The sequence below is a fragment of the Delphinus delphis genome, chromosome 19 (genome assembly GCF_949987515.2).
Source record: "Delphinus delphis chromosome 19, mDelDel1.2, whole genome shotgun sequence".
Classification (NCBI taxonomy): domain Eukaryota; kingdom Metazoa; phylum Chordata; class Mammalia; order Artiodactyla; family Delphinidae; genus Delphinus; species Delphinus delphis.
Window position 1 is genome coordinate 27,416,179 of NC_082701.1, and position 13,852 is coordinate 27,430,030.

The 13,852-nt window shown below is 47.8% G+C and overlaps 1 protein-coding gene across 1 annotated transcript; it reads right to left on the reverse strand.

The window, feature by feature from the left end:
• Positions 1–131: 131 nt before the first annotated feature.
• On the reverse strand, positions 132–8,591 carry ZNHIT3 (zinc finger HIT-type containing 3). Its single transcript, XM_059997241.1, has 5 exons — positions 8,362–8,591; positions 8,231–8,262; positions 3,032–3,118; positions 1,957–2,040; positions 132–649 (listed from the first exon to the last, which is right to left on the reverse strand). The coding sequence occupies exons 1-5, from the start codon at positions 8,445–8,447 to the stop codon at positions 468–470; spliced, it is 471 nt and encodes a 156-aa protein (XP_059853224.1). The 5' UTR covers positions 8,448–8,591; the 3' UTR covers positions 132–467.
• Between the last annotated feature and the right edge of the window lie 5,261 nt (positions 8,592–13,852).

The window sequence follows — 13,852 nt, forward strand, 5'->3', positions numbered from 1 at the left end:
AGCTCTAAAATTTTGGCTGAAATTTTGCCTTTTAGTTCCTTTAAAAGGAACAAAGCTTACTATTTAAATATTTGTTGTTTAATGTAATTTCAAGCAACTAGATTATGAATCAAGAATGACAAGCAATGCAATGCACCACAGAACCACCACACTTTAATTTTGAAACACTGATCAAGTTTTAACTCAAATGGGTGTGAAAACCATATCATTTATGTCTTAATTGTACCGAAAATAAAACATTTAAAAACAACCATCTGAATGTCAAGTTCTCTCTCCATAAAGGGTTTGCCACCTGGGTTTGCCACCTGGAGTACCTCCATCCGCGTGCACCCCAGCCTGCAGCAATGGACATAAGGATGTGCAGGACCTACCTGAGGTCAGCCAGTCAATGTCCGGAAAGCGCCGCCCCTGCTAGGGCCCCACACGAGCTGGCCTCCTGGGAGGAGCAGGCAGCACAATAATCCACCTTAAGAATCCTCGTTCGGGGACGGTTCCACGATCCTTAAACAGCAGTCAGCAAACTCCAAAAACAAAGGCTCCTGCATGCAGGCTCGCATGAGCTTTGCCTTGTCGTCTGCCTGATCGAGGTTGACCATCAACTGTCTAAGGTGTGGACTGAGCAGTAAGCTTCTCAGCGCTGCAGACTCCCCTTAAAAATGAACAGGGAAAGAGAACCAAGCTGAGCTCAAGTGGGAATAGGCAGAGATAGCTGAAAGCCAAATGTTTCAAATGTAATAAATACCAAGGATGTGGCATCCCCTTACCCTTTAAACCCACAAATTAACCCAGCACTTCACATAAGGTGAGATCAGCGTATCAGATAAATTTCCAAGTTAAACGCTATCAGATTTTTATTCTTTATATCTCTGTAAATATTTTAACTTAATTTTTTCTTAGCTGAAATGGCATCATTTTACCAGCACAGATACAAAGAATAGCAGCATGTGGGCATGTTTTCTCTCCATAAGCATGAAGGTTCTCAGCGACAAGGACAGTTACACCAAATCTCTGAATGATGTTTAAGTGTGTGCTTGATCCAGCATAAAGCAGGATGAGTAGCAGTGAACTGACACTAACGTGTACGGTGCTTTACAGTTTACAAAATCATCCACACATATACCCAGCTCAGCTCCTACCTCAGTCTAACTAATCACTCCCATGGGACTGGCTACAAAGCACCACCTCTGTGAAATGGGAAAAATGAAAATAACACCACTTTTAGGAATTACACTGGCCAGTTAATTATACACATAATAGAAATGCAGTCCTACAAAAATGCTGGGCATTATTAACACCGCGTCCCTCTGAAAAATCAAATCCTGGGATGACCCAGTCTGCATGAATGACTGGACTGTAAAGCGAGCACTGGGATCAGGAATAAACGGAGGCCCCTGACTGGTGTGAGAGACAAAACGTGGGGGGTGGTATATTACAGCACACCACGGGAAGCTGAAGAAGTACCTAATTCTGAGAGAGACCAAAGGTCAAGAAAAGTTTAGCTGAGGAAATTTGAACCAAGCCTTGAAAGAGGAGCAGAATTGGGCTTCCCTGGTGGCGCAGTGGTTGAGAATCGCCTGCCAATGCAGGGGACACGGGTTCGAGCCCTGGTCTGGGAAGATCCCACATGCCACAGAGCAACTAAGCCCGTGTGCCACAACTACTGAGCCTGCGCTCTAGAGCCCGTGAGCCACAACTACTGAGCCTGCATGCCACAACTGCTGAAGCCCGTGCGCCTAGAGCCCATGCTCAGCAACAAGAGAAGCCACCACAATGAGAAGCCCGCGCACCACAACGAAGAGAAGCCCGCGCTCGCCACAACCAGAGGAAGCCTGCGTGCAGCAACGAAGACCCAATGCAACGAAAAATAAATAAATTTATTTTAAAAAATCACATTCTGTACAATCCAATGTATCTCAATGGTTAACAAAGAAGTAAACAAGCACAGCACAGACTTACCTAAATTCTTTAAATTCTGCAAGGAAACTCTGTCCTCTTCCTCGTCACTATTGAGAAAATCAGCTACAGAGTCGTCATCATCATCTGAGGAATATAACACAATCAACTGCTTATGACTGAAAAGGAAACCTAGGTGCCAGGTTTTAATAACTCCTCCAACAGATAAAAAATATATGTGCACACACGCAACAGGAACAGAGATATGCAAGTGGGTACAGAGAAAAGTAACCTCTTCTCTGGAATTTGTGACTAAACCAACACTCCTTTTAGGAAAGCAAAGAACTGGTGAGTAACAAATGCATCCTAGTGTTCACACGCTTACTCTGTGTGTTTCCCTGTGGTCTGTGGGCTTTAGGGCCTTATTTTCCAGTTCTTGCCACCCCATCTCCCCTCACCATGGCGGCTCCAGCCCTGTCATGGCCAAAAAATTATATGCTCTGTAAAAACCCACTGACATGATTTCCCTGTGTTTTCAGCATGGGCAGAAATTTCTGAACCCAACAACAGTTTATCAAAGGGCAGAAATGGGCCATCCCCTGGCTGTGAATGTTCAATGCCTCTTTGGTGGTGCTGGGAGGGGCTGCTTCCAGAGCCTGGCATGGTGCATCGCCCGCAGGAGGCATTAAAGAAAGGCTAGATGGATGAAGAGGATGACAGCCCACTCCCGCTGTGAGCTGTGAGGGCCCCAGCAGCAGCGAGACCAAAGGCAGCACCCCACCTAGGCCCAGCTCAGGTGAACCTACAGCCCCAGCCAGGCCCAGGGAGGGGGACCCGAAGCCGTGACTGGAGGAGGCTCCCGCCAGCAGTGTCCACCACTCACCCCCAAACCATGGTGATGGCCTTTCTCCCCCTCTGCCTCCTGCCCCCATCTTTCTTCTCTTGAACCGTCAGGCTGCTCTGTAACATCACCCGTGGTGATGTGTGCCCCCAGCCCCAGTGCTCAGGGCTGAGGAAGCTGCTGCTCCCTAATGAACTTGACTCCTGGCCCCAGCCCAGTCTCCTCTCCTCTCTCCTTTCAACATATTCTATTTGAAACCCTTCTCTAGGTTTGTTTGTTTGGAGTCAACCAACCCACCTGTGTTTTCCACAGGCTTTTTAGTTTTTGCAGTAAGATGCGATCTTATTTCTTTCTTGACAGGACGAGTTTCAGGGTTGCACTGCTCTGAAAAAGACACAAATCTCAGGTGCACATCGCCTCCACTTGAGTGACAAGGCTGCACACGCCACCACCAAGCCAGCCTCTAGGGGGAAGCATATGTATGGGGTAAGGGACATAGGTGGGGGTGGGGATGAAGGAGAGGAAGTGAGAGATCCAGTGAAGGGCCAGTAAAAGCCTGAGCCCCGCAAAAGGGCTGAGGAAGCAGGCCTCGTGCACCCCTAGGGCCTGTCTCCAACCTCCCTGCCTGGCCGAATCGCACAGGGCTTTCACCACGATTCAGTAGCACACTGACTTCAATCAGCATCAAACTGTGTTCTCAGCAGTTTCTGATACCAAATTTGCATGTACCACATGCCACCGGGGACACACAGATGAAAGCCATCAGGCCCTCGGAGGGGTTTAGTCGCACAGATGACAGAGATATGGATAAGAGAAGGAGAGTCTGATCCGAGTCACCTGAGAGGGCGGGGAGATGAGAGGGGAAGGTGCTGCCAGGTGGAAAGAGCATGTGGGGCAGAGGGAAAGGTCCATGGCTGGACCGGACCCTTGAAAGAGTAGGCAGATGCAGGGAGATGGGGGTGAGCAACTGGTAGCTGATGGGCGGGGCAGGCCTGGCATGTGGCCGGGGCACAAGAGGAGGAAGCCGAGCAAAAGAATGCCACACACAGGTCTGTCTGTCTTCCCCAGACCAGTGTCTCTCAGAGAGGGCGCTACTGTACTCAGGTTGGAAAGATCTTTAATGGTGTGGGATAACTTCACACACCCCAGGCGGTTTTTGTGAGTCAACACGAATAACCAGAAGTACCACCATCGCCTCCGCTACTGTGAGAACAAAAACACTGTGACCACGTCTCTAGGGAGAGCAATACCCAGGTTAAGAACCACCGCCAGAAGACCTAAATAGACAGTCCTCCAAAGAAGACATACAGATGGCCAACAGGCACATGAGAAGATGCTCAACATTGATAATTATTAGAGAAATGCAAACCAAAACCACAACAAAGTATCACCTCTCACTGGTCAGAATGGCTATCATCAAAACGTCTACAAATAACATGCTGCAGAGGGTGTGGAGAAAAGGGAATCCTTCTACACTGTTGGTAGGAGTGTAAGTTGGTGCGGTCACTATGGAAAACACTACGGAGGTTCCTCAGAAAACTAAAAATAGAATTACCATATGATCCAGCAATCCCACTCCTGGGCATATATCCAGACAAAACTATAATTCAGAAAGATACACACACCCCTATGTTCACAGCAGCACTATTCACAATAGCCAAGACATGGAAACAACCTAAATGTCCATCGAGACGGATAAAGAAGGTATGGTATATATATACAATGGAATACTACTCAGCCACTAAAAAGAATGAAATTATTCCATTTGCAGCAACATGAATGCAACCAGAGATTACCATACTAAGTAAGTCAGAAAGACAAATACCATATGATACCACTTATATGTGGAATCTAAAATATGGCACAAATGAACCTATCTGCAAAACACAAGCGGACTCACAGACATAGAGATCAGACTTGTGGTTACCAAGGAGGATGGGGTTGGGGGAGGGATGGAGTGGGAGATTGGGGTTAGCACATGTAAGCCATTATATATAGAACGGATAAACAACAAGGCCCGACTGTATAGCACAGGGAACTATATTCAATATCCTGTGATAAACCATAATGGAAAAGAATGTAAAGAAAAAAGAATTTTATATATACATATATATATATGTGTATAACTGAATCACTTTGCTGTACAGAAGTTAACACGTTGTAAATCAACTATACTTCAATAAAAAAAACATAAAGACCACCAGACATTATGCACCTTCTATAGTCATGCCTAAGACCACCTGTAGTTTTGCCAGAGAGACTGACCCTGAGCTCTGATCCAGTCTCTGATCTGTCAATTTGTAAGAAACAGAGGATTGAGGAGTATGCCTAAGTGCACCATGAGCTTGCAATCAGCAAAACCCAGACTGTGGGTAACTGTACAAGTGGCTTGAATTCTTCAACAGAGAAATTGTAAAGAAAAAAAAAACAAAAAAAAGGATGGAGGAGGAATTTACAGATTAAAAGACTTAAAAGAAATATCAGGGACTTCCCTGGTGGCACAGTGGTTAAGAATCTGCCTGCCAATGTACAGGACATGGGTTTGAGCCCTGGTCCAGGAGGATCCCACATGCCACGGAGCAACTAAGCCTGTGTTCCACAACTACTAAGGCTGCGCTCTAGAGCCAGCGTGCCACAACTACTGAGCCTGTGTGCTGCAACTACCGAAGCCTGGGCGCCTAGAGCCCGTTCTCCCCAACAAGAAAAGCCACTGCAATGAGAAGCCCACGCACCGCAACTAAGAGTAGCCCACACTCTCTGCAGCTAGAGGGAGCCCACGCACAGCAACGAAGACCCAATGCAGCCAAAAATAAATAAATAAAATAAATTTTTTTAAAAAAAGAAATATCACATTTTTGGGGAATTCCCTGGTGGTCCAGTGGTTCAGACTTGGCGCTTTCACTGCTAGGCCAGGGTTCAATCCCAATCCCTGGTCAGGGAACCGAGATCCTGCAAGCTGAGCAGCATGGCCCAAAAACAACAAAAAAAAGAAAGAAAGAAAGAAATATCACCTTTTTTTAATGGGCAAGACTAAATGATACGCTTTCAGGACACGTATTTACATAATAAAACTAAAAAAGCAAAGAAGTGATTACTATAAAAGTCAGGACAGTGGTTACTTTTTTTTTTTTAAAGATTTTATTTTTTTGATGTGAACCATTTTTTAAAGTCTTTATTGAATATGTTACAATATTGCTTCTGTTTTATGTTTTGGTTTTTTGGCCCCGAGGCATGTGGAATCTTAGCTCCCTGACCAGGGATTGAACGTGCACCCCCTGCATTGGAAGGCGAAGTCTTAACTACTGGACCGCCAGGGAAGTCCCAGAAGAGTGGTTATTTATAGGAAGCGAGGGCACTGGATCGGGACAGGTCATGTGGAGGGGTTCCAGAGTGGATGGCAAAGTTCTATTTTCTTCATCTGGGTGGTGTTTGCCTTGTAATAAATAATTCAGTAAGCCAAAAAAAAAAAAGTCTACAAATAATAAATGCTGGAGATGGTGTGGAGAAAAGGGAACCCTCCTACCACTGTTGGTGGGAATGTAAACTGGCACAGCCACTACGGTGAACAGTATGGAAGTTCCTTAAAAAACTAAAAATAGAGTTGCCATATGATCCAATAATCCCATTCCTGGACATATATCCAGAGAAAACTCTTAATTCAAAAAGATACATACACCCCAATGTTCATAGCAGCACTATTTACAATAGCCAAGACATGGAAGCAAACTAAATGTCCACAGACAGATGAATGGATAACGAATATGAGGTATATATACACAATGGAATACTACTCAGCCAGTAAAAAAAGAATGAAATAATGCCATCTGCAGCAACATGGATGGACCGAGAGATTATCGTACTGAGTGAAGTAGGTCTGAGAAAGACAAATATCATACCTCTTATATGTGGAATCTAAAAAAAATGATCCAAGTGAATTTATTTACAAAACAGAAACAGACTGACATAGAAAACAAGTTTATGGTTACCAAAGGGTAAGGGGTGGGGGAGGAATAAATTAGGAATTTGGGATTAACAGAAACACATATATAAAAAAAAATAGACCTACTGTATAGCATAGGGAACTATATTCATTATCTTGTAATAACTCATAATGGAAAAAAACTGAAAAAGAAATATATATATATATCACTGAATCACTTTGCTGTACACCTGAAATACTGTAAATCAACTATATTTCACTTAAAAAAAAAAACAAAACACTACTGCCAGAGAGACTGGAGTGTTCACCAAGGGAGTGAATTGCTCAAATCTGCATTTCAGAAAAACTACCCAAGCAGCTGCCAGGTCTCACAGTTAAGAGCTCCAGATTGCCCTAGGGGGTCTTGGTGAGGCCTTACAGGGCTGCAGGACTAGAGGGAAGCGTTCCACACCCAGCTCCCCAACCCTGTTTCAGCAAAGCATTTCTACTTCTTTTCTATCTTGAGCTGACAGGTTTCTTTTGAAAATGCTCCAGAGACATCAGGGTTAAGGAAAAAAAGCGGGGCGGGGAGTGGAGAGGGTGATGCTTGAAACACACAGCTGTAAATCAGAGACTGGAGGGGATGAAACTACAGGCAAACCACCAATGAGGAACTTTAACCGAACAATCACTGAGAGAGAGGTCGTGGGAAAGAGTCCCTAAGGACTAAGAGACGCGGATTGAAGATACTTAAAAAATGCAGGCTTGACAAAGACCTTGCTCCTTATTGTAAACTGAACTACCTCCACGTTTCTATCAAGATATTATGTAAAAGAAAGAAAACGAAAAAAAAAAAAGAAAGAAAGAAAACGTCGTTAACCTCAGCCAGCGCAGCAAATGATGCGGAGCTGCGTCAGAACACTAAGAGGAAGGAACAGCTAAGGGAGACTTCTACGGCAAAACTGGTCGACTATTTTTAAAGAAGAAAAAGAGGATAGGGGACTTCCCTGGCGGTTCAGTGGTTAAGACTTTGCGCTTCCAATGCAGTGGGTAGGGGTTCCATCCCTGGTCAGGGAACTAGGATCCCACATGCCACGCAGCACATGCAAAAAAAAAAAAAAACGAGAGAGAGAGAGAGAGAGAGAATGGTACGTAGAAGAAAACGCAGAGCAGAAGAAAGGTTGTTTTTTTTTGTTTTTGTTTTTTTTGCGGTACGCGGGCCTCTCACTGTTGTGGCCTCTCCCGCTGCGGAGCACAGGCTCCGGACGCGCAGGCTCAGCGGCCATGGCTCACGGGCCCAGCCGCTCCGCGGCATGTTGGATCCTCCCAGACCAGGGCACTAACCCGTGTCCCCTGCATCGGCAGGCGGACTCTCAACCACTGCGCCACCAGGGAAGCCCCAGAAAAAAAGGTTTTGATTGTGCAAAATGTGGAGACACATTCGCAGGTAGAAGTATCCGCCCTCCCACCCCGCCCAGGAGGAGGAGCTCCTACAGTATCAGGCGTTGCAAGGGCGGGAGGGAGCAGGGGACAACGACGGGACGTGGGGGCTGCCGTGCACGAGGAGGGAACCTTACCTTTGTGCTCCCGGAAGCAGGTCAACGAGCAGCTGTAAAAACAAAGCCACAGGCCGCGTCAGCCCCGAAGGCCGCGCGGACCCTCTCGCCACCCCGCCACCCGTCCGCAGCCCACAACCCCCGGCACTCACTAGGGCACGCGGCAGGCGGGGCAGCGGTATTTGGGTTTCTCCAAACAGATAACGCAGACAGCGGTGCTGCAATTCAGTGACGCCATGGTCTCTCCCAAGACGCGCTCCGTCCCGGCACCCAGGCCTCTCGCCGCAGGTCCCACGTGCACACCTTTTCTTCCGTTTCCTTAACCAGGACCAATCAGCGCGCAGCACTTATTGGCAGTCAAAAGCAATGGATTGATCCAGCTCATTGTTTCAGGCCTGAGAAGTAGAAAGTCGATGCACTCGATGCGCAACCAGTACCCCCACCAGAGGGTCTCTCTGATTAGGTCACGGCCTCGAAGAACTTGTTATGTAGCCCTGTCCCTGTCCCTACGCGGCCCTGTGACTTGCAGCAAGTCATTGTCACTCTCCAGCTCTGTTGCCCTGTATGTAAAAAGAATACGTGGGATTAAATGTCCTTTACCTTCTGGCTTGGACTTTCTCAGTCTTGCACCGGCATTGGGTTCTCCCCGCACATCTCATTTGCTTCCCCCTTTGCGGAGCACAGGCTCCGGACGCGCAGGCTCAGCGGCCATGGCTCACGGGCCCAGCCACTCCGCGGCATGTGGGATCTTCCCGGACCGGGGCACGAACCTGTGTCCCCTGCATCGGCAGGCGTACTCTCAACCACTGCGCCACCAGGGAAACCCCTCATTTTTTTAGCAAATGAGAAGTCCACACACTGGCCGTTAAATCACATGACACACGCGTGCCCTTCCCAGCCATCTTTCGCACAGGCAAGGAAGATGAGGCTTGGCCGCTGATAGATGTTTATTGCGCTCCAACTGTGAGCCCCGCACTGCCCAGATGCTGGGCTAGGGACACCCAGGGATTAGCAGGCACGGTCTCTGGGACCTTAAGGCTTAGAGTGAAGGCAGGAAGGAGAATCCCTGGGTGGGATTGATTAGCCAGGGAACAGATGAGTCACCTCTGGCCCAAAGGTGGGGATCCTGGTCCAGAAAGGTGAACTGTGATGGGCCTTGAATGCCACCTCAGGCTTTAGGAATAGACAAAGTCACATTTTATTGGGAGCCCTGCTCCTCCTCAAAGCCCTGAGCATTGTCCAGCCTAACCAGGGTTCCCAGCCCACACATGTGGGGTGCCCTCTTAGGGCCATAAGTCACCCTCACCCCAAGAACCTCCCCTTTGTGTTGGTCCATCAGCCCTCAGGATCTCACTATTATAAAAGCCCTGAACCACTGTCACAGTCTGTGGGGATGAATCTGCTACAACCAAAGCAGTCATTCAAGTCTTAGCTCCAACCCCTCTCTGGCTGTGTGACTTGGACAATTGTCTACCCTACAACTATTAGAGTGGATGTTCAGGCCTACTTTCCTGAGCTATTTACATCAGAGAGGAGACTGTAAAAAGGTTTGTGATCTGAAGTGCTACAAAAGGTTATTTATGGGATATCTAGGAAGAGTCTGCAACTCTCCTGGAGCCCTGGTCCCTACCCCATGAGCGTGGGCTCCAGGCCCCAAGTCCCTGGAGCCCAGGGTGCTGGACCTCAGGCCCCTCTAAAAGGGTTTCACTGTCAGCCTCGGTGAGCCATGCTGGGGTTGGGCTTGAGTGACTCTCCATCACTCCTTTGGCTTTGCCAGACTGTCCTGAGGGCGCTGTCCAGTCCTCAGTGCTGAAGTGGCACCGGCCCCTCCGGTTGCCTACCTGCCCCAGCATGCAGCTGCCCCTGCCTCCAGCCTCCAAACAGAACTCAGGCCAAAATCCAACGTTTCCACACTGACCTAATAATCTGCAGCGTTCCTTGTATTCCTCAACAGTTGTGACCACTGCTGGTTTGACCCAGAAGTATTCCAGAGAGCCCATGCTTAACAGGGAAGGCCAGAGGTCAGTGACTTGTCCAGGTCACATTTGAACCTCATGCCCTGTCTGGCACCAGCACAAATTCTCCTACTAGGTACATCACCACTGCCCACCCAGACTTTTCCTGTGAGTTGTGTTTGGAGGCTGAGGCCATGGAGAGTCTCCACAATCTTCAGGGGCTCAACCTGAGCCCACCCACACCCATTCCATGCTGACTCTCCTACCTGTGGGTCCAGAGATGGTGACACCAGCAAAAAGAAAATTCCTGGAATTCATCCCATGCACATTGCATTCGGTAAAAATACCTCTTCCTCTACTCTGGGTGACCTCCAGCTTCCCTGGAAAGACGTACCCCTCCTGCTCCAATATCCAGGAAAGAAGGTGGCTCATCTCTGATGGTGATGACGTTGGGGAACACCAAGAAGTGAAGGACGCCGGGTACAGCTCCTCTGGGCAATGGCTAGTTCAGAGAAGAAAGACGGGTATGACTCTGGGCCCCAGCAACTAGAGGTCCACACTGATGTGGTCTGGCTCTCCCTGGTCCCCCATCACGCCCTCCTAGAGGCTGTCTAAGGCTGCCTCACGCCTTCTCAGCGTCAGCCGAGGAGCAGGGCCAGACCTGGAGAGAGGCGAGGTAATAATCGAGGCAGAACGGTTTCCAGAGCTCCGCTGCTTGGCAGACGCCGTCCAGCAAATTCCAGGCGGGCCGAGCCCGGCGCCAACGCCAAAGACTGGAGACGCGCGTGGAGTCCCAGGCCCGGCACTCAGCACCGCCAGAGGGCGCTCCAGATCGAGATTGGCCCTGGCGTAGCCTGAGCTGGACTGGAGCACCGCTCGCACCGACCTTGCGTGGGAGGCCATACTGTCTCGCCATTCAGGGAAGAGTAAATACAGGCCTGCCCGGCGCCTCGATCATCGCCAAGTGGCGGGAGAGAGGGTCGAGAGTGCGGGGCTGAAGCAGACGACCGGATGGGCAGCGGTGTCTCTTCCATGAAAGTAAGGCCCACGCAAGGCCAGCCGAGGGCTCCAAATGCGCCTGGCTGTCCAGGGGCAGTTCCCGCGGTGCCCACCGCCCCGCGCTTCTCGGCAACCCCTGGGGTGGATATCCAGCTGGAAGGTGGCCACCCCACATTGGCCTGGTGAAAGCTTAATAGTACTTCGGGAGTTTTCAGGTTACTAACTAGGGTGCACCACTGCCCTGCACCTTCCCTGATGCCATGATGGGGCGGGCACGCGGGCTGCATGTTGCCCTTATCTGAGGCCAGATGTTGATACGGCTGGGCTCTCGGTGTAGCCAAATCTCAGCTTCTTTCTGCAGCCCTAACATCTCTATCCCTCTGCCCTCTTGGCGGCAGCAAGAGAAGTGTCTAGGATGGTATCTTTAGAGGACCTATACTGCCCGGTTCTCACCTCCTCCCCTCCACTTACTCTCTGGTATCTAAGAGAGTAGTTCAGATGTTAAAGGGGGTGAGGTTGCTGGTGCGAATCAAATAAAGGAGGCCTGAGGTTATGCTGGAGTGGTTTCCAAGTCATCCATTTCCAACTCTCTGCGTGTTATTTTATCTTGAAAATGACATTCATTCCCCAACTCTAGACAATGACAGTCTGACCTTCAGTTAGACTCCAAGAAGAACTTCCAAACAACAAAAGAAAAATAATAGCATTATCTACAGCAGAACGGATGGGAGAGCACAGATCTTAAAGGTCACCATTGTTTCATGAATACACGCTACTGCCCACAACCCCACACTTTTCTCCCACCCTCTCCCACTAGCAAATCAATATATATCTCCCACCGTACATTTCCTAGGACAGAGATCAAAGGAATCAGGACTTCCCAGACAGATTCTCCACGAAACCTCTAAAGGTCCCATATGGAGTGGGAGTGGGGCTTGCACAAACCTCCTAACTCACCTCTATCTCCCACATGGCATGTCAGGGAGGGAGAATTTCCCCCTCTATGCTTCCTGAGTTCTTGTGGTTGCCGCTAATAATAAATAGTGCACTAATAGTAATTAATGCACTAATAATAAAATTGACACAAGAGAAAAAGAAACAAAATTTAACTCATACGCATGGAGGTCCCATAGAAATGAAACCTAAGAATAGGCCAAAGCAGGCAGCTTTTATACTTTCTAGACAAAGAAACAATACATTTGTGAGGAATTGACAAGACAAAGAAACAGATTTTGGGTGCCCAACTAGTGCAGAATTAGAACAGAGTTTGGGCTTGGGATAGTAAATTGAAGTAACAAGGATTGTTTATGTAGGATTCTCGGCCCGAATTCCCTATCTTTGGCAATAAGGGGGTCCTTCTACCTCCAGATGTAGGGAGTGCATCTTTCACATGAAAGGTGTTTTTCCCTGCTTTCAAGGAGACAGCAAGGAGGGTCAGAGCATCCCTCTTGCATTGGCCATTTCTTAAGCAACTTTAATTCAAAATAATCAATACACCACTGAGGAACATTTTGTGGTGGACTACTCTGGGTCCCAACACAGAAATGCATAGGAACTCTGCTCAGTGGCGAGCAGGGAAAAGGACGTAAGACCCTGTTTCCTTCCCCATCTTTTAAAACTAAATACAAAATAACAACTTTCAGACAAATAAAAGCCATGAGAATTCTTCATCAGCAGATCCACACAAGAAAGTTATTCTGGCAATAGGAAAATGATACCAGATGGAAATTAAAATCACAATATAATACCACACACCTACTAGAATAACTAAAATTACAAACACTGGCAATACCAAGTGCCTGTGAGGAGGCTGCTATGAACTGGACGTTTGTGTCCCCTCAAAATTCATACATTGAAATCCTAAACCCCAATGTGATAGTATTAGGAGGTGGGGCCTTTGGGAGGTGATAAGGTCATGAGGATGGAACCCTCGTGAATGGTACTAGTGCCCTTATAAAAGATACCCCAGAGAGTTCTCGTGCCCTCCTCCACCATGTGAAGACACAGTGTGAAGATGACAGTCTGTGAAGCAGGAAGCAGGTTCTCACCAGACACCAAATCTGCTGGCACTGTGATCTTGGACTTCCCAGCCTCCAGAACTGTGAGAAAAAAATGTTTGTTGTTTAAGTCACACATCTTATAGTATTTTTTGTTACAGAAGCCCAAGTGGACTAAGACAGAAATTGGTACCAAGAAGTAGGTACTGCTGTAATAAACCGAAAAATGTGAAAGTGGCTTTGGAACCACATAATGGGTAGAGGCCAGAAGAGTTTTGAGATGCATGCTAGAAAAAGCCTACATGGCCTTGAAGGGACCTTCAGAGGTGATTTGAGTGAAGGCTCAGAAGAGGAGGAGAGCTATATCTTAGAGAATACGTAAGTGGTGGTGAACAGAATGTTGGTAGAAATACAGATGGTAAAGGCCGTTCTGATGAGGTCTCAGAAGGAACTAAAGAACATTGGAAATTGGAGGAAAGGTGATCCTTAGTGTAAAGTGGCAAAGAACTTGGCTGAACGATGTTCCTGTTTCAGAGTTCTGTGGAAGGCCCATCTTGCAAGTGACGACACTGGATGTTTAGCTGAAATTTCTAAGCAAAGCGTTTGAAGGTCTGGCTTGGCTCCTCTTGACTGCATCTGATAAAATGTGAGAAGACAGAAATGACTTAAAGGAGGAATTGCTAAGCAAAAAA

Bases quoted from the DNA above. Each gene is read 5' to 3' on its own strand.
- ZNHIT3 (XM_059997241.1), bottom strand. From the start codon at position 8,447: ATGGCGTCACTGAATTGCAGCACCGCTGTCTGCGTTATCTGTTTGGAG. The intron at 2,041-3,031 runs GTGGGTTGGTTG...TATATTCCTCAG, and splicing joins AAAGCCTGTGGAAAACACAG to ATGATGATGACGACTCTGTA. The intron at 650-1,956 runs GTAAGTCTGTGC...TTCATTTTTAAG, and splicing joins GCAGAATTTAAAGAATTTAG to GGGAGTCTGCAGCGCTGAGA.